Below are 19,361 nucleotides of genomic sequence, written 5' to 3'. Positions count from 1 at the left end.
TCAAATTAAATGAGAACGTGACAATAAACTATGTCGCTATTGGTAAGTAAATCCGTAAATTATAAGCATAAACACATGACCTCCAAAATAAATCTACAAAGCAGACATTATCCACCTTTTTATGCATATTTATAACAAGATTTAAGTGTTTATTCGACTCTACCACTTAGTAACCAAATTAAGAGATTCATATTACACTTCGACTTTAATTCCTCAGAGCATTCGTCTGGATCTCGGTCCATAATACGGCTGTATTCATCTTTGAATCCATCCAATCGAGGTAAACTATAGAATAGAATCTTACTGAAAAATCTTGCAATTTCTTTAACCTTTTAGAACTCACGTGAAAATCAAGCGAAGCATGTCGTGCAACATGGAATATCCTGGCGGCAAAAGCAATCGCTTACTATCACATATAGTGCGTAGAATACACGACTTGACATCAATGCCAATACTGTTAAAAATAATGTGATTAATAATGTGTTTAAAAATTGGCATTCCTTTAACCCACATTTTACTTAATTTGCTAAATCGATCAAACAAGTCCCTACGATCCCGATGACCACGAATGTGATGAGAGTTCCACGCTTCACTGTATCTATTCCATTTGGGAGATGGAGTGGTCCACTTTGATACCTTCTCCTGATTCCAGCCATTCCACTGATGATTCTGCCACTGATGATTTTTTTCCGGAAACTTGGAGTATTGGCTCCACTGTTGCCATTTGAAGGGATTTGCGTAACTGACATCATCAATTCGATGGGTTTTGGGAGGTGGCTGCCTCAATTTGGGCTTCGGCAGGGTCTGGGCCTTGAAACGCCAATCGGTGCCTGGTATATAGACAATAGAATCCGGAAGCTTCTCTGGCTTCTTTGTTGTGGTCTTGGGTCGAAATCTTCTAGGATATACATCCTCCAAAGTTCCAGGAATCGGAAAGTAGAGAGCTTCCTCCAGCACAAAGGTAATGCCCTTCGGATAGGTCGCAATTAGGCCAGTGGCAAAGGAACATGTAAACTTCACAAATGAGCCCGGAGGAAATAAAAGCGCCCTTCTTTTCCGGCTAAAAACTCTGACCACCGCCTCTTTAAGTTCAGATTTTGAATTTTCCCCCAGACTTGGCCAAAAGCCCGCAAGCAGCACAATCATAACAAAGATCTTGGCTCGTAGCATCTTTCCCAACTGAGCAGAGGAAATCGTCAAATTTTTACGAAGGCGGCTTCAATCCGGCATCGCAAACCATTTCCCCAAATATTTACCCGCCACCGATTGATGTCTTGATTTATTTACCATACTTATATGTACATTAACCCACCGACCCAATTTGTTGGACAATTGTTGGATTTGGGTATTTGAACCTCGATCAGTACCCTTTTCTGGCTCAACACACACGGTTCTCAAAATGGAACTCAGCTGGCTGAGATCACTTATTTTAGTTTCCTTCTTCACCAATCATTCAGTGTCCCTTCTGTGGCCAGCATCGTCTAACTTGGGTGTACGTTTTTGGTTTTTTTTAAGGGAATGATTATACTTAACCCATTACTCACAGCTAACTCTGTCGGTTTCCTTTCCCATTGCTGAGCTACTTCCGGAGCGTCGCATTTTGATCGATTGGTGCTTTGCTGTCTCCTATAACTATCCCTACAACCTCACGGAATTTTATAGTATACCCATCTGGCCGGGGTTTGCCAATTATAAGGCAAAACGCGAAGCTCCCACCTTGGAGATCAACGATGCAAGTTTCTACACAAAATACGGACATGATGGAGAGACCGGAATACATCCGAAGGATTTTTCAGCAGCCGAGCTTTACGCCTTTTTGGAGGATAATCTGGCCGGTTATGGAATCCATGAAACTTGTTTGCTGAGAAGTGTCTGTGAGTTGGCCCAACATCCCTTCGATGATAAACACAGACACATGCTCACTGATATTGTTACTTTTGTTCTGAGGTAGATAATTTACAAATATTTAAAATTATTGCTTCTGAAAGATAATTTTCCTTTTTTAGTCCCTCACAACATGAAGGCTTTCAAGAGAATGAAGATGTTTATAGAGAAGCCTACGAGCAGGCCGAGCTGGATGGATTTTTGGGCAGAGACTGCTTGAGATTGTATTCCCACTGCAAACACGACCTGTTACAGCTCATAAGCCACGTCATATTTCAATAGAACCAATAAAATAATACAAACAATAAAAATATAAGCCCCACCTGTAAATTGCACTGTCTGTGCGTTTCATTAGCAGCTTTTGGAAGCCACTAATTATCGAAGTGCGTATTGTCCCAGAGATCCCATCACATCGAAATGTGTCTCAAGCGCGTACACTTCATTGGAGCTCTGGTGACTCTTTGGAGCTTTCCAGCTTCGTCGGAGTTCCCTTTGATATTTCCCGCTTCTTCTGTTTATCAGGTGACCTCCTCGTTGTCCGTGCCCGTTGTAATACCCGATCGGAAGCTCTTCTGGGACTGGGGTCTGCAAATGAACTACGCCTTTCCGAGTCAGCCATCGTCCTTCTACGCGGCCACTATCTGGCCGGATGAGTTCTCCCGCCGCGGCAAGCGTCATCTGAGGAATGAGACGGAGAAGTATTTGCCAGGAGGAGTGAAGTCGATGCATCCAAATGATTTCACAGCCGGAGAACTGTACGAAAGCCTGGAGAACATGCTGGCGCGCTATGGCTTCGATGAGTCCTGTCTGTTGCGCAGTGTTTGTGAGCTCGCCCGACATCCCTTCCAGGATGCCGAACACAACATGCTTACCGCCCTACTGACCTTCACCCTGACGTAAGTTTTTGTGAAATTAAATCTATTGAAATTTAAACTTATTTTCAGACCTTCGATGCACGAGGCCTTTGGCCCCGAAGAACGTGTCTACCAAGAGGCCTACCAGCAGGCGGAACAGCACGGATTTATGGGAAACGACTGTGCGGGTTTATATGCCAACTGTCCGTTTGAGTTTCTCACAGGAATCAGCAGTCTTCTGAGCTCCCCATTAAATACCTAGCCAGACAAACTGGCGTGGGAATTTATGGCTATTTTCCAGTCAACTGAATGTTATGGATTTCAATGATGATGCACTTGCACTTTGTTCATAATTTCTTCATCACCAAATGAATGTATACAAATTATAGGCTATTCGGTTATCTTTATTTCATCTGACCAGTCGGGTGGCTAAGTTTATGATGTCCATGTCGCAGCTAGGATACGAGAGGTGGCATTCCCCGCCCAGGAAGCCAATCTGTTCGGCTCGTTCGTATTTGTCGCGGTAATGCTGCTCATCCTCAGCGAAACCCTCATGCTGGGAAGGCCTAAAATTAGAAAAATAATACAGATTTATCATTGATAAATGGAATACACTTTCACTTGTAAACTCTTTAATAATTGTACAAATTAAACAATAAGTCTAATTGAATCAAAGTCTTAAACTTACGTGAGAAGAAAGGTGATGGCCTGGGTAACCATAGCATAATAATGATTTTCAGCAAAAGGATGCAAGGCTAGTTCGCAAACACTGCGTAGCAGGCAAGATCTGTGGACTCCATAGGTCTCGAGCAAGTTCTCCAGCCCCAAGTACATCTGGCCGGCCGTTAAGTCACCTGGATGCATGCCAACGTCCTGTTCCCGTTCCAAGCTTTGCAGATCCGAAATTTTTGGCAAGTGGCGCTTTTGTCGGCGCGACAGCTCGTCCGCCCAGATGGAGGCGTTGTAGAACGCCGACACCGTGGTGGGCAGGTTGTAGTTCATTTGAAAACCCATGTCCACGAAGACCTTGGTGCGTGTGGGCAGGTCGAGAGGTATCGAGATGGACGAGGTGAGCTGAAGCACCGTGGTGGATGGAAATAAGAGTAGCCCCCCGATTGGAGATATGAGTACGATCACTATCAACGCGACCTGGACGATCTTCTTTACGTTGTACTGCTTTCGACGATGCATGGTGTTGTGATCCACGCGGGAATAGCGCATCCAGAAGCCCCAAATCATTGTTAGCTCTCTTTTGTCTATTTGGGACTTAATTAGGCGACCTGCAAATGAGTGGATCAACGACCAGCGATAGATGCGTGAACAGCAATTAGACCGAATTAGTCAATAGAACACCTCTGGTTCCGAAACTGGAGCGCATGCTCCATCATTAGAATTTCTTGGATTGGACGCTCCAGCCAATCAAAAGTCTTCTACACAATACCCTATTCTTTCTTTTGAAGAATCACAGCCACGAACAAAGAGTAGCAACCTATTCTTTGTTCTTGGTATTTCTTTGGGGACATGCCAATTTCTTGGCCAAACAAATCTGGGTGCGGAGATCCGAGCTTAAACAAAGCCAGATTAGTTAGCATTGCAATCGAAAACAAACAACATGGTCCAGACGGTTCTGACCTGGCAGCTACTGCTCCTAACGGTGCTATCCAGTACCACTCTGGTATTGGGCCATACCAATTTCAATTTCGATCCAGATGCCAAAGGAAACAGCAGCTTTAGTTACAGCAGCCAGCCCCTGAGTCGCTCCAAGCGAGTAGCCATTTACAATGGCCAGGGAGTTGTCAAGGTAGATATATCCTCTTGATCCTGATCCAGAGTTCACCCTGACCCTTGTCCTAAAGTTTGTGCCTAGCTTTGCGTATCCTGTAAAACAAGTCGACAAGGACCAGTCCTTTTGGTGGTTCTTCAACGTTCAGGGCCAGTGGATCCCAACGACCATTCCGCTTTACTGGTGGAGTTTCTGGAACACCTCGACGTTCGTTTCCACAGCCCGCGAATGGCGCAAGGATATGCAGACAAAGCTTTCCCATGACGAGGCCCGATCGTGGGTCTACACTGCCATCGAACTTGGCATGGAGCAGTGAGAAACTCATTTTATTATATTTCCATATACATATGTTCTCATATTTTCTTTTAGAATTGCTGGCCAAAATGGTGGAGCATGCCTGCTAAGGAGCATTTGTGAAATCTCTCAAAGACCCTTCCAAAACAGGAATATTTTCAGTGAAATTACAAATTCAATTATGGTGTAAGTAAATATTTTTGAGAAATTCGAACTAAGTATTTAGAGAACTCTATTCTACAGACCCACCCACAACGTCGCTGGAAAGTATCTACATGCCAGAGATGCTGGACGGGGAGGAGCCGATTGCGAAAAGACTTTTCATGACTGCAGTCCTATACTTTGGACGCTAATAACTAACATGGCCAAAAATCCATTTGATTATTAAGGATAATTAGAAATAAAAGAATGTCAGAAACAATCCCTTTCAAACACTAAATATAAAATTTTACACCGCACTCCGGATTTTGTTTTATTTCAGTCGACAGATAATGAGGACACTCCCGGCTTCTGGATCTATGTTGTACTCCAAATTGAGAAGATTTTATTGGCTGGATTTTTTGCTCCTGGCGAGGGCATTCTTTCGGTACATAGCCCATACCTCGCACAACATAGGAACGACAGTGCAAGCGCACTCCTTCGGGTGCAGGGGATCAAGTTTACGCTTCTTGCACTCCGAGTATGAAGGATATGGGGTCAGAGGCTTGACACAGTCCGCTGGTGCACGATTTTTGTGACACTTTGATGGTACCCGGCCTTCCCTGTGACAGCGTCGGGGAATCTTGGGGCAAGATCCTGGTTGGGGGTCCGGACAGGGCTGTGGGCAGGCAGTAGTTGGCCTGGCGGCGCGCTTGCGACGCTTTACCGGAGCTGGCTTCGCCTGGGCATAGCAGCAGATCTTCTTGGGCTTTATGTTGATGGGAGGGCAAGCCACCCAGGTCTGCCAGTACTTGCGCTTCGCCTTGTCCGACTCCACATAGTAAATGTCGTCGAATCTAGGATTGAACGGGCAGTAGGTGTCCTCGGGATCACAGAACGGGTTAAGCCACATAGATTTGAGCGCCTTCTGCTTTGACTTCTTTATTTCCGGCTCCGCCTCGGGCCTACCGCACGGATAGTTCTTGTTGACCTTGGGACATCGGTCCTTCCCACCCTTCTTAGCGCACCCGGATCCGAATCGGTTGCTTATTTTCAAGATTCCCTGAGACTTGAAAGTCGAAGAGAGCAGTCCGCCGACAATTTTTATGTTGAAAACCATTTTGCACTGAATCTATAAAACGTTTTACACAATTTTGGAATACTGATTTACTGAAGGCCAAATAAACTGTAAATTTAGAATTTTGGGGTTTCGGATACTGGAATTTAGATGACTGTCCAGTTCGGAGGCTGAATGTGTAATGAATCTGAAGCTGGTGTCGCTTTCCTAGTCCAATGACATAACACGAGAATTTGATTGTCGGCCTACTAGGTTTATATATTTTTGCCGTTTTGTGTTAGGAAGTTAAGAACGTTGTATGGGCAACTTGGTGCATAAAATCGAGCGCAGTCCTTGACGTCCTTGCGATGTTTGTACTTGCCATCCAATATCTCCTCGGGCACCCTAAAAGTACGATTTAGCTTGGGTGCTAGAATCATAACTATACTCACGTCAATACAATCCGCATAAGATCCTCCATGAGAAAGCCCTCGTGGTGGCCTGCGTTTATTTTGGCTCTAAGTTCACACATGGCTCTCTTAATACACGACTTCAGATCTATTTGAAAACTAAATGAAAGTAGTTAAATAGTAAAATGAATATAATACATGGTACTTTGTAACCTACACTTTTCCCATAGCCTCGAACTGATCAAATATTTCTCTGCGCTCTCTGTAGCCTCGATTCAATTTCCAGCTTGGAACTTCAGACCAGGATTCGTAGACCTCTTCTTTTGGCCGAAGATAATTAACCTTAGGAATACTCAGAGGGGTTTGGTAAAGTAAATCTCTATTAATGGATGAACTGAAAGATTAAATCTACAATTAAAATTTCTCTTATAGAACCATGTCATAAACTATTTTTAACCTTTGAAATCTATGCGATTGAGCCTTTGATTTTAATCTAAAAAGTATTAATATTAGTTAAAATTGTATTGTTTTAAACTTTATAAAATATTTACATGGTTGGGTTGTAGGTTTTTGGAGCGATGAAGTTATTCCTGCGTGTTGAAGAGCTAAACTTTGATTATAAAATTATTTTCTTTTGTCCAAGACTATAACTTACTTTCTGTTAGGTCCCCAGGCACCTGCATTTTGGTAATAATTCTGATAATAATTTTGATAATAATTCTCCAGGTCTGGGCTTCTGTAATACGGCATGGAATCCAATCGACGTTTTGGTGTGGTCGTGGTCTTGGGTCTGAAGCGTTTTAATATCTTCGGCTGCCAGCCCTCCACAGTATCGGGAAGTGGATGATAAATGTCGAACTCGAGGCTATACTGAAGTCCACTGGGTCGACCACCCACTATAAGTTTGGTCAAGGCAGCGGTCAGCAAAACAGAGGCCTTATCCGGGAATATCAGACCACGGACTTTGCGCGAAAGCAGCTTGTCCTCAAACGATCCGGAATTCTTAATCAAATAAGTAGAATTCCCTAGGATCGCTGAGACAAATCGAAAAGAAATAAGCACCCAGATGATAGACCTCATGGCGACACACCAAAAATGAAACTGATACGAGTACCAGACAGAATAACTTCCAACTGAAAATTAACGCCAGAGGGGTTAACTATGCTAATTGAAACAGAGAGTCCATCAGGTAGGCTTTGCAAGTACATGTCACTAGGAAATATCCGGCATAGGGTCATTTGTTCAAAAGCCTTTAGCAACGTTTCGGCATACCAATCAAGCAATATTTCTAAACATTTAAACAAGACTTTTCTGATTCTGAACATTTTTTATTTGAATATTTATCTGCAAGTATTACACGGCTAAGTATGGTTAACATTCACAGCTTCGGTCGCATCATGGCTAACCGTTGCACGGACCTCATTCGGACTCGAAAGGACTCATTTCAAATACGCCACTATACTCGTTACTATCCCCGACCCAGTACAATCGCTCAGTACGTTCCCGAGCATCAGAAAATCCGGGAACGTGAAAAGAGTAGATCCTACATAAAGAATAAGAGTCGATCCATGTGGGAGCTAGACGGAGGCCGTGCGCAAATCTCGACCCAAGAGGACCAAATGCGCCTGGATGAGAACCAGTACCGTCCAAGAGGGATTAAGCAGCGGATGTACGACTGTACCTGGGACAATTATCCGGAGAGCGTGGCAGCAAAGCACCCGAATAATGTCGTGCATGTAGAACCACATCCCCGACGACGACGAAGCCAGGTAAAGCTCACTAAATGATGATTTCTTCTGTTCTAATACCTATGTATGCTCTCCAGGAAGAGCGGCCTAACACTGCAAAGGCTTGTGATGATGACGCCCTGGTCTTTATGAGCCAGTGGGATAATAATTTAGCTATGATCAACCGTAACCGCTTTTCAAAGGCAACGGGTCAGTGTCCGGCGTCCATTGTAACGCCTCAGATGAGGGATGCCCTGCTAATCAGGAAACGACAATTCTTTTACTAAAGTCGGCTAAGTTTTTGTGGCTAAAACTATGTCTAAAAAATAACTGCTTCAGCCGTTTTAAATCTTTAGTATTCGAAGCATGCTAGTGTGATGAAAATTCCAAGATTGCTTGTTTTTGTCTGGACGATAAATTAACTATATTAAAAAAAACAAGTATAAAAATTGACTATATAAATAAAGTATGAAAAATCGATCCAATAAAGTATAACTGTCAAATAAAGTAAATAACTTTAATCAATAATCCCCTGCTTGTATAATTTTTGACATACGTTGAGTATAATTTGAATTACCCGCCTTTACCTTAGCGTTGCCACATCTAGAAAAACGGGACGTACAGCTGTTGTTTTGAACAGCTGTTTTGAAGTTATCGGGTTTTAGCTAATCAAGCGTTCGCGGTTTGTTTTTCATTGTTCTTGAGTATGGCGCTCCTAAGAAATGGTACTCGAGGACTTTGGAGCAGCTTCCATCGCTTTGCCAGCAGTGGATGCACAATTTACAGCCTGAGTTCCGGTAACGTCAAGTGCGGCGTGTCAGTTATCCGTGTGTCCGGGCCCCAAACAAAAAAGGCTCTCCGGGCCATTGTGGGAAACAAAGAATATGAACCAAAGGTAGGTCATTTAAATATAGAGCATATACGTACGTCGTACATTAAATGATTTAAACCGAAAAAGTATAGGAAATAAATAACCACCGTGTTCTCACAGAGTTTTCTAATCATAGTTTATTTTCATACTTATTTAATTTTATCGTTTTACAACAGGCCCGCCAAGCATACTTAAAATCATTTTTCCATCCTGCTAGTAAAGAGATGATCGATCGCGGTCTTCTGCTGTGGTTTCCTGGACCTGCATCTTTTACCGGAGAGGATTCCTGTGAGTTTCAGGTCCACGGATCGCTGGCCGTAATTGCGGCTATGCTGGACGCCTTGGGAAAAGTGGATGGTCTGAGACCAGCAGAGCCAGGAGAGTTTACGAAGAGAGCGTTCTTCGGCGGAAAATTGGATCTTACAGAAGTGGAAGGACTCGCCGACCTTATTCATGCCGAAACGGAAGCGCAAAGAAAGCAGGTAGATTTCTTTCTACCAAGGAATAATCAAAATATGTAATTATAATTTTTCATTATTAGGCACTGCTGCAGAGCACAGGAGCACTGGGTCGACTATATGACAACTGGCGCCGGAGACTCATCCGATGTGCAGCTCACCTGGAGGCCTACATTGACTTCGCGGAAGAGGAACAGATCGAAGGTGGCGTCATCTTACAACTGACAAAGGAACTAAATTCTGTCAAGCGCGAGATCAAGGAGCATCTGAGCGATCAGCGCCAGGGAGAGCTTTTACGAGACGGAGTGCGTACTGTAATTATTGGAGCCCCTAATGTGGGCAAGAGCAGCTTGCTCAACCTCCTCTGTCAGCGATCTGTGGCGATAGTGACCGATCAAGCTGGCACTACGCGGGATATTATAGAAACTATGCACAATTTCGGTGGCTACCCCGTTGTTTTCTCCGATACGGCTGGACTGCGGAAAAACACAACGGACAGCATTGAGCAGGAGGGAATGCAGAGAGCTAAAGACTGTCTAGCCCAATCCGATATGATTCTACTAATGGCAGATGCCAAGACAATACGGGAAATAGATCATGAAGATTCTGTCTCACAATTTGTGGATAGCTATCTTCAGGAACTGGATATTCCTGTAGATCTGTGCAATGGAAAACGACTGCAGCTGGTAGCCAACAAAACAGACACCCTTTCCCCGACAGAGATCCAACAGCTGGAAAAGCTCTCTAATGTCCTCGCCATTTCGTGCCATCAACCCGATAAGATATCTGGCTTTCTGGGCCATTTGGAAAAACATCTGCAAGAACTGTGCGGAGAACCGCGAGCGGAGAGTCCCCGGATTACGAACACCCGATATAGACAGCAACTGGAGCGGTGCATTGGACACATCGACGTCTTTTTACGAGATTACAGGCCCGACCGATACCCGGACATGGCAATTGCGGCCGCAAAGCTGCGCAATTCCGTACGCTGCATCGAACGCATCACCGGACACGTCAGCTGCGAAGATATACTTGATGTTGTGTTCAAAGATTTTTGTATTGGAAAGTAACTTGACAATAGTTTGTGTGTTCTTGCCTAAAATACTGCAAAGTACTGCCCGTTGAGTATTTAATAAAGCAATATTATATTTTATGAATAATATTAAACCGTATGCTTTGCTAAATGGGAGCTTTTACACATTATTTCTTTAATAAATGAAATATTTTAAAGTCCAAGTATTCCTATATCGAAATATTTTAAAAATTGAATATTTAAAGACCGTTATTTTCTCGTTTAGTAGGCCTGTGGGATTTCCGGCAATCCGCTACATGGTCACACTAATAGATATTGTTTACGTGTTTGGTTGACAAGATTGTTTTATTTCCGAGCAAAAAATGTCATCCTGGATAACAGGATTGGCGGACAAGGCCGAAAACATTCTGAACAAGATCGATCAGAATGCGGCGACAGCCCTACAGACGGATAATCAAGCCGGGACATCCGGGGATCCGATGCGGAGAAGCTTAACCAGCAGTACTCAATCCCTGTCCATCCAGTCCTTCAAGACCACTTTGTCGCCAGCGAAGCGTTCGGGGGCCAACAGTGCGTCCAGTGTCAAAAGCGAGGGGGGAGGATCAGTGGTGACCAAGGACCTACACCACAAGATGTCGACGTCTGCCAGTTTCTCAAACGCAACTAGCCCGGAGCAGCAATCCATGGACACTCACGAGTTGGCAGCCTTCAAGATCGCTCTGAACGAGATTACGGCAGAACGCGATGAACTGCGGCTGAGGTTGAATGAGCTTAACCACGACAGTGAGCACTTTGCCCTGCAGCAGCGCAGCCAGGAGCTGGAGGCCCTGGCCCAAACCTTTTCCGAGGAGCGGGACAAAGCTATCCACGATCTGAACGAGGCCCAAACTGCTCACATGGCCTACGTTCACTCCATCTCCGAGCTGGAGACGAATCTGGCCAAACTCCAGCAGGAATACATGAGCACTTCTCAAAAGCTTCAGATGCAGACCAAGGAAACGGAACAGCAACGCCAGGAGCTGCAGGAGTACAGAACGAAAGCTCAGCGAGCCTTGCAGGCCAAGGATGCCTTGATAGCCGAACTCAAGGCGAATCCCACTGAGGGAGGGGCGGATCCCAGCCTGGTTGCCAAAGACAGCGAAACCCGTTTCCTGCAAATGGAACATGATGCCCTCAAACAGGAGCTGGACCATGCCAACGAGGAGTTGCAGAAGGCGCGACTGCAGCTGGAAGACTACTTCTCACAGGAGCAGCAGCGTCAGGTCGAGCTTGGTTCTGCCCGTCAGAGAGAAGAGTCGCTGGCCAAGGAGCTACGGCAGTCTCGGGAGCACAGCGTGACCTCCGAGTCGGAGCAGCGCATTCTCACTCAGGAAATTTCCTCACTCCGGCAGCAACTGAGTAACCAAATGGCAGCCTCCGCCACTCGCCTCCAGGAGCGGGAGCAGCAACTACAGCAGATGCGGCAGCGGCTTAGTGAGGGTGCCAATGCCGGAGCCAAAAACGACTACGAGTCCCGACTCAAAGCGCTCACCCAATCGCTGGTCGAGCGACAGAGTCTCTTGGAGCGGGTGACTGCCGAAAGGAATGCCCTGCGCCTGCAGCACGAGAAGGCACAATTGCAGCTGCAACAGAACATGCACCTGGTGGAGATGGAGGGCCAGCGCGGCAGCTCCCGCAATCCCTTGCTTTCCAACAGCACAGATGATGGTAATTAGGTTGATCCAAAGAAACTCGTTTGTTGTTAATACTTGAACTACTATCCTCCAGCCAAAGCCCAATTTCCACTGCTGATGCACCCGAGTCCGTTCGACAACCGAGTGGCCCGCCGCTTCAAGCGAGCTCTGCGCCAGGCGGACTCGATGGGCATCCGGGTGGGCGCCTTTCTGCGCCGCTATCCAATGATGCGGGTCTCTGTGATTGTCTATGTGGCACTGCTCCACTTGTGGGTCATGTTCGTTCTGCTCTCCACCACACCAAACTAATCGAATCAATTTAATTGAGCAATTGTTTTTATTTTTAAATATATGTATTGCATTTTACACGCAAGAATTGGATATCTAGGAGTACGAGTATATCAATGTCATGTTTGTGTTGCAACAGTTGTATATATCGTTAGTATACATGGGTCTCGCACTCATCAAATTCAATAAACATCGGCTATGTACAGAAATTGCAATTGATTTAAAGCTAAAAACATCAAGCAAACAAGTAACAAGACCGAACAAAATCACACTACTCGGTAAAGAAAGAGAACGTTCGTCACAGTTCGAATATTGCATAAGGGATCCATCTACAGGGACTGTTAGGTTATTAAGTAAACAAGAAATATATTAATATATCCGATGATTCTAGCTAAGCGGAAGAAAATAGAGAGTAGACGCTTTTGGGACGATTCGCGTAGAACGGGCGCTATATGCCCCTTAAGTTTTTGTATCAGTCATCGGTATGGTAGCTCACATAGACAGCATCGCCGCCCAGGCTAATCAGGCACTGGCCCTAAAATCAAGAACCATTTATAATAAATTTCAAGGTTAGACTTTATAAGACTTACCTGATTTTTGTGCTGGTTATCGAACAGCATTAGTTCGGTGATGTAGAAGGAGACCATGGCATTGCCGCCCAGGGAAGCAATATGGGCTCGGACTACGGCCAGGAGTTCGGTTATGAAGCCATGGACAAATCCGCTGATGCCACCGTTTTCCCGAATCGATGTGCTCTCCCGGATAAAGAAGAAATTCAGATTACCCAGGTATTTGTCAATACGACCACCGGGTATGAAGCTCAGAGGTGTCAGATCCACGCCGTAACGATCTCGCAGAGGAAACTGCAAGCAGGTCTTGTTTTTAAGGTCAACACTCTTGGAACCATCTAAATCATTATCTTACGTATCTGTTGCGGGGAACTGCTCCCACATTCAGCGACTTTACTCCGGTTGATGGCAGGCCCGAAGCCAAGTTGCCCAAACGAGACGGCGAGGTCTTGCGCATTTTAAAAGAACTCATTCCGAACGGCGGTATGGCGGTGCTGGTCGGTGTGGGTGTGTCCACCATCTGATCCTCGTCCAGGGGAAAGATGTAGTCCTCCTCCTGGAGCATCCGCTTGCCATTTAACTCGGGTTGGGATTGGGTGGCATGCACCGATGCCTCGTGAAATCCATTCTGTTGCTGTTGTGGCGGCTGCTGCTGCGGCATGGCTCGTCCGCGTCCCCTGTACTTCATTTTATTGGCATCGCTAAGGCCCATGGCCATGCCAGTCACCAGCAGTTGGATTTGATCCTGAAATTTGAGAGATTTTAGAGAATCTTATGCTTTCCGATTGAATATAATTACCGTCTCTGGCAAATCCAACCGAAAACGAAGATCGCAAATGGCACAAGGTATCATGGTCCTCAATTTGAAGTATATTGTTTGCAAAAGTCTAAAATTAAAAATCATTTTAGAAAATAAAAAAATAATATTAAATAAAATAACAAAGAACCACCCACCGCTGGAAGTGTTTGGGGAATCCATTGACACTTTGACCCACCTCCAGGCGTGCCCTCCAAACTTGGGTGAACATTTGTAGGTTCTTGACGGTGTCCATCTCCACCATGCCCGGCACCTGTTGCGTGTTGACCACGTGGAAGCCCTCTGGTGGGTATGGTTCCATCAGCAATGATATGATCTCCAGATCCTCGATATCGTCGACCTCCAGCACACAAAGCTCCTTGTTGCCGCAGTTAAGATCGATCTCGTTCATCTCTTCGTCATCAGAGTCGTCGGTGTCCGACTGCTTGTCGCCAGAGGCATTGGCGGCAGAGGCTGTGGCCGCATTGGCTGCCAAGTCGGGATCCAAGCTCTTGAGCTGGTATATCTCTTGGTTTCTCTCGAAGGTCTCTTGCAGTTTCTTCTGAAGCTCGTTCAACTTTTGCTTGTCGGTCCACGAGTTTCCGGCCACGATCTTGGGCACCTGGGGAACTGGCAGGGCGCTGAGGAACAGGGCCGTGCCTGTGGCTATCAACGCTATCATGCGCTCGCCAATGGCCACCTGGGTGCGCAGCCCAAAGATGGCATTCATGCCTTTGGCTTTCAGTTTGTTGATCAGCACGCGGTGCAGTTCGTATTCCAGGAAGGGCAGGCCATCGGAAATCTCTTTGGCATTCAGTTCCGCTCGCAGATCCCTCTTGGCGCGCACCACTTGAGCCTGCATGAAGCATCCGCGGCCAGTTACCTGCATGTACTCCGGTACCTCCAACGTTGCCAAAAGCACATCCGGCACCCGACCCTTTTTGCAAACCGCGCATTTCTTCATTTTGACGTTGAAAGGCACCGAGTTCAGGTTGTAGGGTATGTGGCAGATGGCACACGCATTCCGAGGCCCATTAAGCGGAGGCAACCCGTACCGCTTGCCCCCCGAGCTATTGCCGGTGCCCAGGGAACCGCTATCCTTGCTAGCTTCCCCAGTGCTGCCGTTGGCCTCACGCTCCTCCAACGAATTGGACATGGTGGCCATTCCCGCCGTAGCCTTCGACATGGTAAAGATATCGGTTTGCGATACGGATCGATTGAACACCATGTTGATTACCGCCGCCGTTCCAGTGGCGGATAAAACACAGACATCGTCCCTGCAATCGAGGTAATCAGGCATTTAATTAAAATACATACATATCTTATCAGTATTGAAGAACTTACGAAATGGTTGTGGTCTCAGCGTAGCCCAGCACCACGTTGCAGCCCAGGGATCGGGCGTGCGAACGGATCTCCATGCGCAGCTCTGTCCACCAGCTGTCCCGCACCTCTGGCTCGTCGGGATTGGGTACTCGCTCCAATAGTTTCACCGAACGCGCTGCCACAGTGGCGCCCAGGTGCAGAATAAACCCTGTGGGGTACTTGGTCATGGTCAGGAAGGGATACTCCAACATATCCAGGCTATCGGTAGCAGTTCCGGGCTTGGCTCCCACCGCCGGCTGCGTAAGACGCATCATGGCCGTGGCGGCCACCAGTCGCTCACTGGCCACACAGATAGAGTTGCCTGCGAATGGAGATGTTTCCCGGAAAATTATACACCCGATGATGAGCAAGGACTACGCACAAGGATCTTACATTTAGTGAACACATTAATATTTACAGCGATTTGAGTGAGAGGGTTTCAATGATATGCTTGAGACTTGAAAATGGAGGTCTTCTTGCAAATCTTGAATGGCCTGGTTTGATTTTTGTTTCTAATTATTCCTGAATATTAATATTGAAAATGAAATAAAGTAGGATTTAAAATGGATCTTGAACCAAAAAATGTTTTGCTTTTCGTTAAGTATGAAGATTAGAAGATCAGGAACGGCATTCAGAAGATATATAGCATGAAGTGGCCGCATCCTGGCCGGAAAAATAGACACACACACACAGAGGTACACCAAGAAAGGACAGCGAAATCACATCGAGATTAGGCGGGAGCATTTACTTACGCTTCCGGTGGAATGTAAAGACTATGCCGGATGGCGTGGTGCAGCAGCGGGCGCAAAGAGAGAGCATTGGAAGAGTGAGAGATGGACACACAGTGACAGCAAACACACAGATATTGAGCGCAGCAGCGATACTTTTTGTTGAAATGCTTACATCTACAGCGTAGACCCGTAAACTATGCCTTAAACTAGACCAGGGATTCGAGGCCCCCCAGTTAGCCACGTACATACCTTTTGGGGTGACACTCAGGTCGGAATCGGAGGAGCGCCTGCATATCTCGCCGACGGTGGCCGGCACCATGGTGGTCGCCGTCGAGGCGGTCGATGTCGAGGCACTGTCTGCATTGGTGGCCGCCGAGATGCCACTCTTCGAGGGACTGGGCGTGAGCTTGAGGCGACTGCTGCTAACCGGAGAGGCGAATCGCTTCAGGCTCGGACTTATGCTCTCCACGGTCGTTGGAATCACCGCCGATCCGGATGCGACACTGGATGCTCCTACGGATCCCGCCAATACCGATGCTCCTGCTGGCTGCTGTTGGATGTCAGTGCTGGATCTAAGTTCGCGTGGTTGTTGTTGGCGAATGGCAAATGGAGCAAGCAATGATGACTCATTATTGTGGTTACTATGGTTAGTACTAGAGAGATTAGAGATATATACAGAATGATCTAAGTGGTCAAGACTAGGGGGGTTATTAAGGGGGTTCTCGTAATCGAAGGTGACTAGATCGGATCGAGTGGGAGTGGGTGTGGAGGGGCAGACGCGCAGCTCGGGCGCCTTCAGCAGCAGCGTGTTGGGTGGTGGTGGTGGTGGTGCAAGTGATGGAGGAGGTGCCTCTGGAGGTGCCGTCAAGTGGTTCATTGAGGCACTGCGCTGCAAACTTTTGCCGTAGCTTGGTAAGAAATTTAACTGCAACATCGAGAAGGACCCGCTGAGATTGGAGGTCATCCAGTTCTCGTTGCCAGTTGGCAGCTCCGGTTGGGAGCTGTAGTAGGGCTTGCGCTCCAGCGACGGAACAAACCGATGGCTTATGCCCTTTTCCACTTCGTTGTCGTGGGTCTTCAGGTGCATCAGCTTCTGCAGGCGACGCGAGAAGCTCTTCAAGTCCTCCAGCAGATTATGGTGCCTCGGTACTAGATCCTGCTGGCTATTCTCGCAACTTCGGGTTTCTCCCGGCTTAATCCAGTTGTCCTGGAGGTTCTCCTCCTCCTCCTCCTGCGAATCTTCGCCGTTGCTGTCGGGAGCAGCTATTTCAAGGGCCAGCTGCAAGGACTCGTCCGAGTCCGTGGAGTAGTTGGACGTTGGCCGAGTCTTGGCCTGAAACTCCTCCCCTGGAAGATCGGGCGCCGACCGCGTGTTTTCTTGGAACTCCGACAATCCTGGAACGGCCAGGAAACTCTTCACCGGCGCATGCCCCGGACGGACTCCAGTGTCGTTACTGATCGATCGAACTATGTTATGGGGACTAGAGGACTTGGATGAGGCGGTTGGGAAGCGCGACTTGCGCCGTCGTCGAAAGCTGGAGGGAGCGGCCACCGCTCCGGCGAAAATGCTGCTCAGAGACTGAGTGGCATTCTCGGGGATTTTCGGTTCTATTCGACGGATGAGGGTGGCGTATTTCTGGCTGAATACTTTGCTCGAGGACAGCGTCAGTCGCCGCATCCGGTGGCGAAGTTTCTTCTCTCGATTCTTTTCGCCGCGCTCGTCCTCCTGCCGGATGAGATTCTGCATCAGCTCCGCATCCTCCGTGTCACTGCTAGCACTTTCCAGGTAGAACAAGGTGGCTGCTGCTGCCGCTGCTGCTGCTGAAGATGTGGGTGCCGAGCTGGGCTCCCTGCAGATATTCAGACGGTATTGGGGCGTGCGACCGGAGAGCGGCAAGCTGGCGCTGCTGGCTCCGGCGCAGTTCAGGAAGTCTAGATACTTTTGGGCCAGTCTAGCCATTACACCATATACATTTTGAAGGAAAGTAGTACGTAAATTATAAACATAAACACGACACAACGAAACAACAACAACGTTTGAAGCGTGCAACACAATACGGTACGACAAGGAGCGAATTACAGAGATCGAGGGATGAAGATTGGGCGCAGGGATTGACGTTGGGGTTTCAAATACGGTGTGGGTTGGAGAACGTTCAAGAGAAGAGAAAAATTGTCTTAGAAATTGTTGAAATCGTCTTGCAATTCTTTCAAATTTGTCTACTGGTCTCCATAACTAATCTCAAATAGAAAAAGATCCCCACTCGATACTCACTCCTCGATCAGAGCCACATCTGCGCTGTTCGGCTGACTGCTGCTGGTGTCCTTGATCAAAGTTACCGCCGTTCCAACGCCTCGAGCCACCACACCGACATCGCCCTCCAGATCGAAGCACTGGGTGTACCCGATGACAGCATTGGCGCCCATGTTGATGGCCTTTAAGCCCATTCTTCGCTGAACCTGTCCCGATAATTTAAGGAAGACTACCTGTCGCGCCTCGTTGGAAGCTCGGGGCGTACGAATCTTGTCGATCCACTGGTACTCCGGATCGTCGTTGACCACAAGCTCCTCGACAAAACCGTGGATGACTTGGGCGCGATATCCAAAGGGCACACACTGGGCTGGAATACAAAAGGAAACAGGTTAAGAAAATTCTATCATAAAGCATGGAGTCAGGATCAGCCCTGCTTAGAATACAAACAGTGGAAAAAGGGGATGCCGCAAGAGCTCTGGCGAAACTTATTGACGTCCGAAAAGAGGTCCACTTTGACTATGACATTGATCTCGCCACGAATCCCGTGCATTGTATCGAAAACGGGAATCCATCCGGAGAGCACAGTGCCCTTTCCGTGCACCGCCTGACTAGAGCTCTCCAGGCACAAGGGATTCAAGCTGATGTTCACCTTGCCGATGGCATCGTTGGCAGAGTACGTGTCGTAGTCCATCAGCCTGATCTGAAGTGGCTCGTCCTGCAGCTCTGCATCGTCCACCTCGAAACGGAACCTTCAGGAAACAGTAAAATGTTTATATAATTGGCGCAATTGAAGGTCATCCAATTACTTACCAATCGGTGTTCCAGGTGGGATTCAAGCTCTTGCGGAAGACATCAGTTTTGTGGGTCACCGAGGCCAGTTTAATTTCCACGAACGCGTCCGTCGTCTCGGCACTCTTGTCCATCACCGGCAGGTTGCGTGCCGCCTTGATCTTCACCCCCACCTTTCCGGGCATCCTGTCCAGTCCTGTTCCGCCTTTTCACAAGATTGTTACCAGTACAATTCACGCAAATCTATTCTAACTTGTGTTTTCCATTTTCCCAGTACTCAGTGTGGCCGCATGCTGCCAGGTAGGTGACCAACCTCTTCAGACACTGTAAAAAAAAGGATGTAGGATGATTCAATAAAATTCTAATTATATATGGTACGATTCGAAATTCAAT

At 47.0% G+C, this 19,361-nt stretch overlaps 11 protein-coding genes across 16 annotated transcripts; 6 read left to right on the top strand and 5 right to left on the bottom strand.

Annotated features, from left to right (window-relative positions):
- Positions 1–76: 76 nt before the first annotated feature.
- On the bottom strand, positions 77–1,171 carry LOC6502490. The gene is made up of 3 exons (XM_001967447.3): positions 512–1,171; positions 344–454; positions 77–285 (listed from the first exon to the last, which is right to left on the bottom strand). Exons 1-3 carry the CDS (start codon positions 1,168–1,170, stop codon positions 150–152), a joined length of 906 nt encoding a protein of 301 aa, XP_001967483.1. The 5' UTR covers position 1,171; the 3' UTR covers positions 77–149.
- Positions 1,172–1,385: 214 nt separating this feature from the next.
- On the top strand, positions 1,386–2,222 carry LOC26515209. The gene is made up of 3 exons (XM_014903675.3): positions 1,386–1,492; positions 1,547–1,947; positions 2,007–2,222. The coding sequence occupies exons 1-3, from the start codon at positions 1,400–1,402 to the stop codon at positions 2,164–2,166; spliced, it is 654 nt and encodes a 217-aa protein (XP_014759161.1). The 5' UTR covers positions 1,386–1,399; the 3' UTR covers positions 2,167–2,222.
- Positions 2,223–2,271: 49 nt separating this feature from the next.
- On the top strand, positions 2,272–3,018 carry LOC6503410. Its single transcript, XM_001967446.4, has 2 exons — positions 2,272–2,780; positions 2,829–3,018. Exons 1-2 carry the CDS (start codon positions 2,302–2,304, stop codon positions 2,998–3,000), a joined length of 651 nt encoding a protein of 216 aa, XP_001967482.2. The 5' UTR covers positions 2,272–2,301; the 3' UTR covers positions 3,001–3,018.
- A 106-nt stretch (positions 3,019–3,124) lies between these two features.
- On the bottom strand, positions 3,125–4,363 carry LOC6503439. The gene is made up of 2 exons (XM_001967445.3): positions 3,427–4,363; positions 3,125–3,304 (listed from the first exon to the last, which is right to left on the bottom strand). The coding sequence occupies exons 1-2, from the start codon at positions 3,975–3,977 to the stop codon at positions 3,148–3,150; spliced, it is 708 nt and encodes a 235-aa protein (XP_001967481.1). The 5' UTR covers positions 3,978–4,363; the 3' UTR covers positions 3,125–3,147.
- On the top strand, positions 4,336–5,273 carry LOC6503411. Its single transcript, XM_044714049.1, has 3 exons — positions 4,336–4,539; positions 4,595–4,833; positions 4,891–5,273. The coding sequence occupies exons 1-3, from the start codon at positions 4,351–4,353 to the stop codon at positions 5,003–5,005; spliced, it is 543 nt and encodes a 180-aa protein (XP_044569984.1). The 5' UTR covers positions 4,336–4,350; the 3' UTR covers positions 5,006–5,273.
- LOC6503438 lies at positions 5,257–6,289 on the bottom strand. The gene has a single exon (XM_001967443.4). It carries the CDS (start codon positions 6,071–6,073, stop codon positions 5,360–5,362), a length of 714 nt encoding a protein of 237 aa, XP_001967479.1. The 5' UTR covers positions 6,074–6,289; the 3' UTR covers positions 5,257–5,359.
- On the bottom strand, positions 6,152–7,610 carry LOC6503437. Its single transcript, XM_014903667.3, has 6 exons — positions 7,076–7,610; positions 6,972–7,025; positions 6,878–6,913; positions 6,638–6,814; positions 6,463–6,579; positions 6,152–6,415 (listed from the first exon to the last, which is right to left on the bottom strand). Exons 1-6 carry the CDS (start codon positions 7,498–7,500, stop codon positions 6,286–6,288), a joined length of 939 nt encoding a protein of 312 aa, XP_014759153.1. The 5' UTR covers positions 7,501–7,610; the 3' UTR covers positions 6,152–6,285.
- A 33-nt stretch (positions 7,611–7,643) lies between these two features.
- On the top strand, positions 7,644–8,654 carry LOC6503412. Its single transcript, XM_001967441.4, has 2 exons — positions 7,644–8,189; positions 8,246–8,654. The coding sequence occupies exons 1-2, from the start codon at positions 7,788–7,790 to the stop codon at positions 8,432–8,434; spliced, it is 591 nt and encodes a 196-aa protein (XP_001967477.1). The 5' UTR covers positions 7,644–7,787; the 3' UTR covers positions 8,435–8,654.
- A 139-nt stretch (positions 8,655–8,793) lies between these two features.
- On the top strand, positions 8,794–10,636 carry LOC6503413 (tRNA modification GTPase GTPBP3, mitochondrial). The gene is made up of 3 exons (XM_001967440.4): positions 8,794–9,042; positions 9,195–9,500; positions 9,560–10,636. Exons 1-3 carry the CDS (start codon positions 8,854–8,856, stop codon positions 10,544–10,546), a joined length of 1,482 nt encoding a protein of 493 aa, XP_001967476.1. The 5' UTR covers positions 8,794–8,853; the 3' UTR covers positions 10,547–10,636.
- A 171-nt stretch (positions 10,637–10,807) lies between these two features.
- Positions 10,808–12,548, top strand: LOC6503414 (golgin-84). Its single transcript, XM_001967439.3, has 2 exons — positions 10,808–12,216; positions 12,277–12,548. The coding sequence occupies exons 1-2, from the start codon at positions 10,872–10,874 to the stop codon at positions 12,489–12,491; spliced, it is 1,560 nt and encodes a 519-aa protein (XP_001967475.1). The 5' UTR covers positions 10,808–10,871; the 3' UTR covers positions 12,492–12,548.
- On the bottom strand, positions 12,501–19,290 carry LOC6503436 (C2 domain-containing protein 5). 6 transcript variants are annotated; one of them, XM_032456418.2, is made up of 11 exons: positions 18,990–19,284; positions 18,627–18,928; positions 18,201–18,546; positions 16,178–17,880; positions 15,950–15,970; positions 15,180–15,519; positions 13,994–15,112; positions 13,839–13,926; positions 13,395–13,784; positions 13,061–13,333; positions 12,501–13,005 (listed from the first exon to the last, which is right to left on the bottom strand). In XM_032456418.2, exons 1-11 carry the CDS (start codon positions 19,151–19,153, stop codon positions 12,943–12,945), a joined length of 4,809 nt encoding a protein of 1,602 aa, XP_032312309.1. In that variant the 5' UTR covers positions 19,154–19,284; the 3' UTR covers positions 12,501–12,942. The 6 variants fall into 6 exon arrangements, with proteins under 6 accessions (XP_032312309.1, XP_032312310.1, XP_001967474.1 ...); XM_032456419.2 differs by having other exon boundaries at positions 16,178–16,500; positions 18,990–19,281; XM_001967438.4 differs by lacking the exon at positions 15,950–15,970 and having other exon boundaries at positions 18,990–19,283.
- Positions 19,291–19,361: the final 71 nt, after the last annotated feature.

The sequence above is a fragment of the Drosophila ananassae genome, chromosome 2L (genome assembly GCF_017639315.1).
Source record: "Drosophila ananassae strain 14024-0371.13 chromosome 2L, ASM1763931v2, whole genome shotgun sequence".
Taxonomy (NCBI): Eukaryota; Metazoa; Arthropoda; class Insecta; order Diptera; family Drosophilidae; genus Drosophila; species Drosophila ananassae.
The sequence above is the reverse complement of the archived record's forward strand: the minus strand, read 5'-3'. Positions and strand labels throughout refer to the sequence as shown.

What these genes read in the sequence shown, in the direction of transcription:
- LOC26515209 (XM_014903675.3), top strand. Translation starts at nt 1,400, where the DNA reads ATGGAACTCAGCTGGCTGAGATCACTTATTTTAGTTTCCTTCTTCACC. An exon ending in CAGCATCGTCTAACTTGGGT is followed by an intron (nt 1,493 to 1,546) that starts GTACGTTTTTGG and finishes CATTACTCACAG; the next exon opens with CTAACTCTGTCGGTTTCCTT. An exon ending in ATTGTTACTTTTGTTCTGAG is followed by an intron (nt 1,948 to 2,006) that starts GTAGATAATTTA and finishes TTCCTTTTTTAG; the next exon opens with TCCCTCACAACATGAAGGCT.
- LOC6503439 (XM_001967445.3), bottom strand. Translation starts at nt 3,977, where the DNA reads ATGATTTGGGGCTTCTGGATGCGCTATTCCCGCGTGGATCACAACACC. An exon ending in GCCATCACCTTTCTTCTCAC is followed by an intron (nt 3,305 to 3,426) that starts GTAAGTTTAAGA and finishes TTCTAATTTTAG; the next exon opens with GCCTTCCCAGCATGAGGGTT.
- LOC6503437 (XM_014903667.3), bottom strand. Translation starts at nt 7,500, where the DNA reads ATGAGGTCTATCATCTGGGTGCTTATTTCTTTTCGATTTGTCTCAGCG. An exon ending in GCCTGGGGACCTAACAGAAA is followed by an intron (nt 7,026 to 7,075) that starts GTAAGTTATAGT and finishes ATCAAAGTTTAG; the next exon opens with CTCTTCAACACGCAGGAATA. An exon ending in CTTATGCGGATTGTATTGAC is followed by an intron (nt 6,416 to 6,462) that starts GTGAGTATAGTT and finishes TCGTACTTTTAG; the next exon opens with GGTGCCCGAGGAGATATTGG.
- LOC6503412 (XM_001967441.4), top strand. Translation starts at nt 7,788, where the DNA reads ATGGTTAACATTCACAGCTTCGGTCGCATCATGGCTAACCGTTGCACG. An exon ending in CCCGACGACGACGAAGCCAG is followed by an intron (nt 8,190 to 8,245) that starts GTAAAGCTCACT and finishes TATGCTCTCCAG; the next exon opens with GAAGAGCGGCCTAACACTGC.
- LOC6503436 (XM_032456418.2), bottom strand. Translation starts at nt 19,153, where the DNA reads ATGCCCGGAAAGGTGGGGGTGAAGATCAAGGCGGCACGCAACCTGCCG. An exon ending in CTTTACATTCCACCGGAAGC is followed by an intron (nt 15,520 to 15,949) that starts GTAAGTAAATGC and finishes CTCCATTCGCAG; the next exon opens with GCAACTCTATCTGTGTGGCC. An exon ending in ATAACCAGCACAAAAATCAG is followed by an intron (nt 13,006 to 13,060) that starts GTAAGTCTTATA and finishes TCTTGATTTTAG; the next exon opens with GGCCAGTGCCTGATTAGCCT.
- LOC6503438 (XM_001967443.4), bottom strand. Translation starts at nt 6,073, where the DNA reads ATGGTTTTCAACATAAAAATTGTCGGCGGACTGCTCTCTTCGACTTTC.
- LOC6503411 (XM_044714049.1), top strand. Translation starts at nt 4,351, where the DNA reads ATGGTCCAGACGGTTCTGACCTGGCAGCTACTGCTCCTAACGGTGCTA. An exon ending in ATGGCCAGGGAGTTGTCAAG is followed by an intron (nt 4,540 to 4,594) that starts GTAGATATATCC and finishes CTTGTCCTAAAG; the next exon opens with TTTGTGCCTAGCTTTGCGTA. An exon ending in ATCGAACTTGGCATGGAGCA is followed by an intron (nt 4,834 to 4,890) that starts GTGAGAAACTCA and finishes ATTTTCTTTTAG; the next exon opens with AATTGCTGGCCAAAATGGTG.
- LOC6502490 (XM_001967447.3), bottom strand. Translation starts at nt 1,170, where the DNA reads ATGCTACGAGCCAAGATCTTTGTTATGATTGTGCTGCTTGCGGGCTTT. An exon ending in TTTAGCAAATTAAGTAAAAT is followed by an intron (nt 455 to 511) that starts GTGGGTTAAAGG and finishes TATTTTTAACAG; the next exon opens with TATTGGCATTGATGTCAAGT. An exon ending in ATGCTTCGCTTGATTTTCAC is followed by an intron (nt 286 to 343) that starts GTGAGTTCTAAA and finishes TCTATTCTATAG; the next exon opens with TTTACCTCGATTGGATGGAT.
- LOC6503413 (XM_001967440.4), top strand. Translation starts at nt 8,854, where the DNA reads ATGGCGCTCCTAAGAAATGGTACTCGAGGACTTTGGAGCAGCTTCCAT. An exon ending in ACAAAGAATATGAACCAAAG is followed by an intron (nt 9,043 to 9,194) that starts GTAGGTCATTTA and finishes GTTTTACAACAG; the next exon opens with GCCCGCCAAGCATACTTAAA. An exon ending in CGGAAGCGCAAAGAAAGCAG is followed by an intron (nt 9,501 to 9,559) that starts GTAGATTTCTTT and finishes TTTCATTATTAG; the next exon opens with GCACTGCTGCAGAGCACAGG.
- LOC6503410 (XM_001967446.4), top strand. Translation starts at nt 2,302, where the DNA reads ATGTGTCTCAAGCGCGTACACTTCATTGGAGCTCTGGTGACTCTTTGG. An exon ending in CTACTGACCTTCACCCTGAC is followed by an intron (nt 2,781 to 2,828) that starts GTAAGTTTTTGT and finishes ACTTATTTTCAG; the next exon opens with ACCTTCGATGCACGAGGCCT.
- LOC6503414 (XM_001967439.3), top strand. Translation starts at nt 10,872, where the DNA reads ATGTCATCCTGGATAACAGGATTGGCGGACAAGGCCGAAAACATTCTG. An exon ending in TTCCAACAGCACAGATGATG is followed by an intron (nt 12,217 to 12,276) that starts GTAATTAGGTTG and finishes ACTATCCTCCAG; the next exon opens with CCAAAGCCCAATTTCCACTG.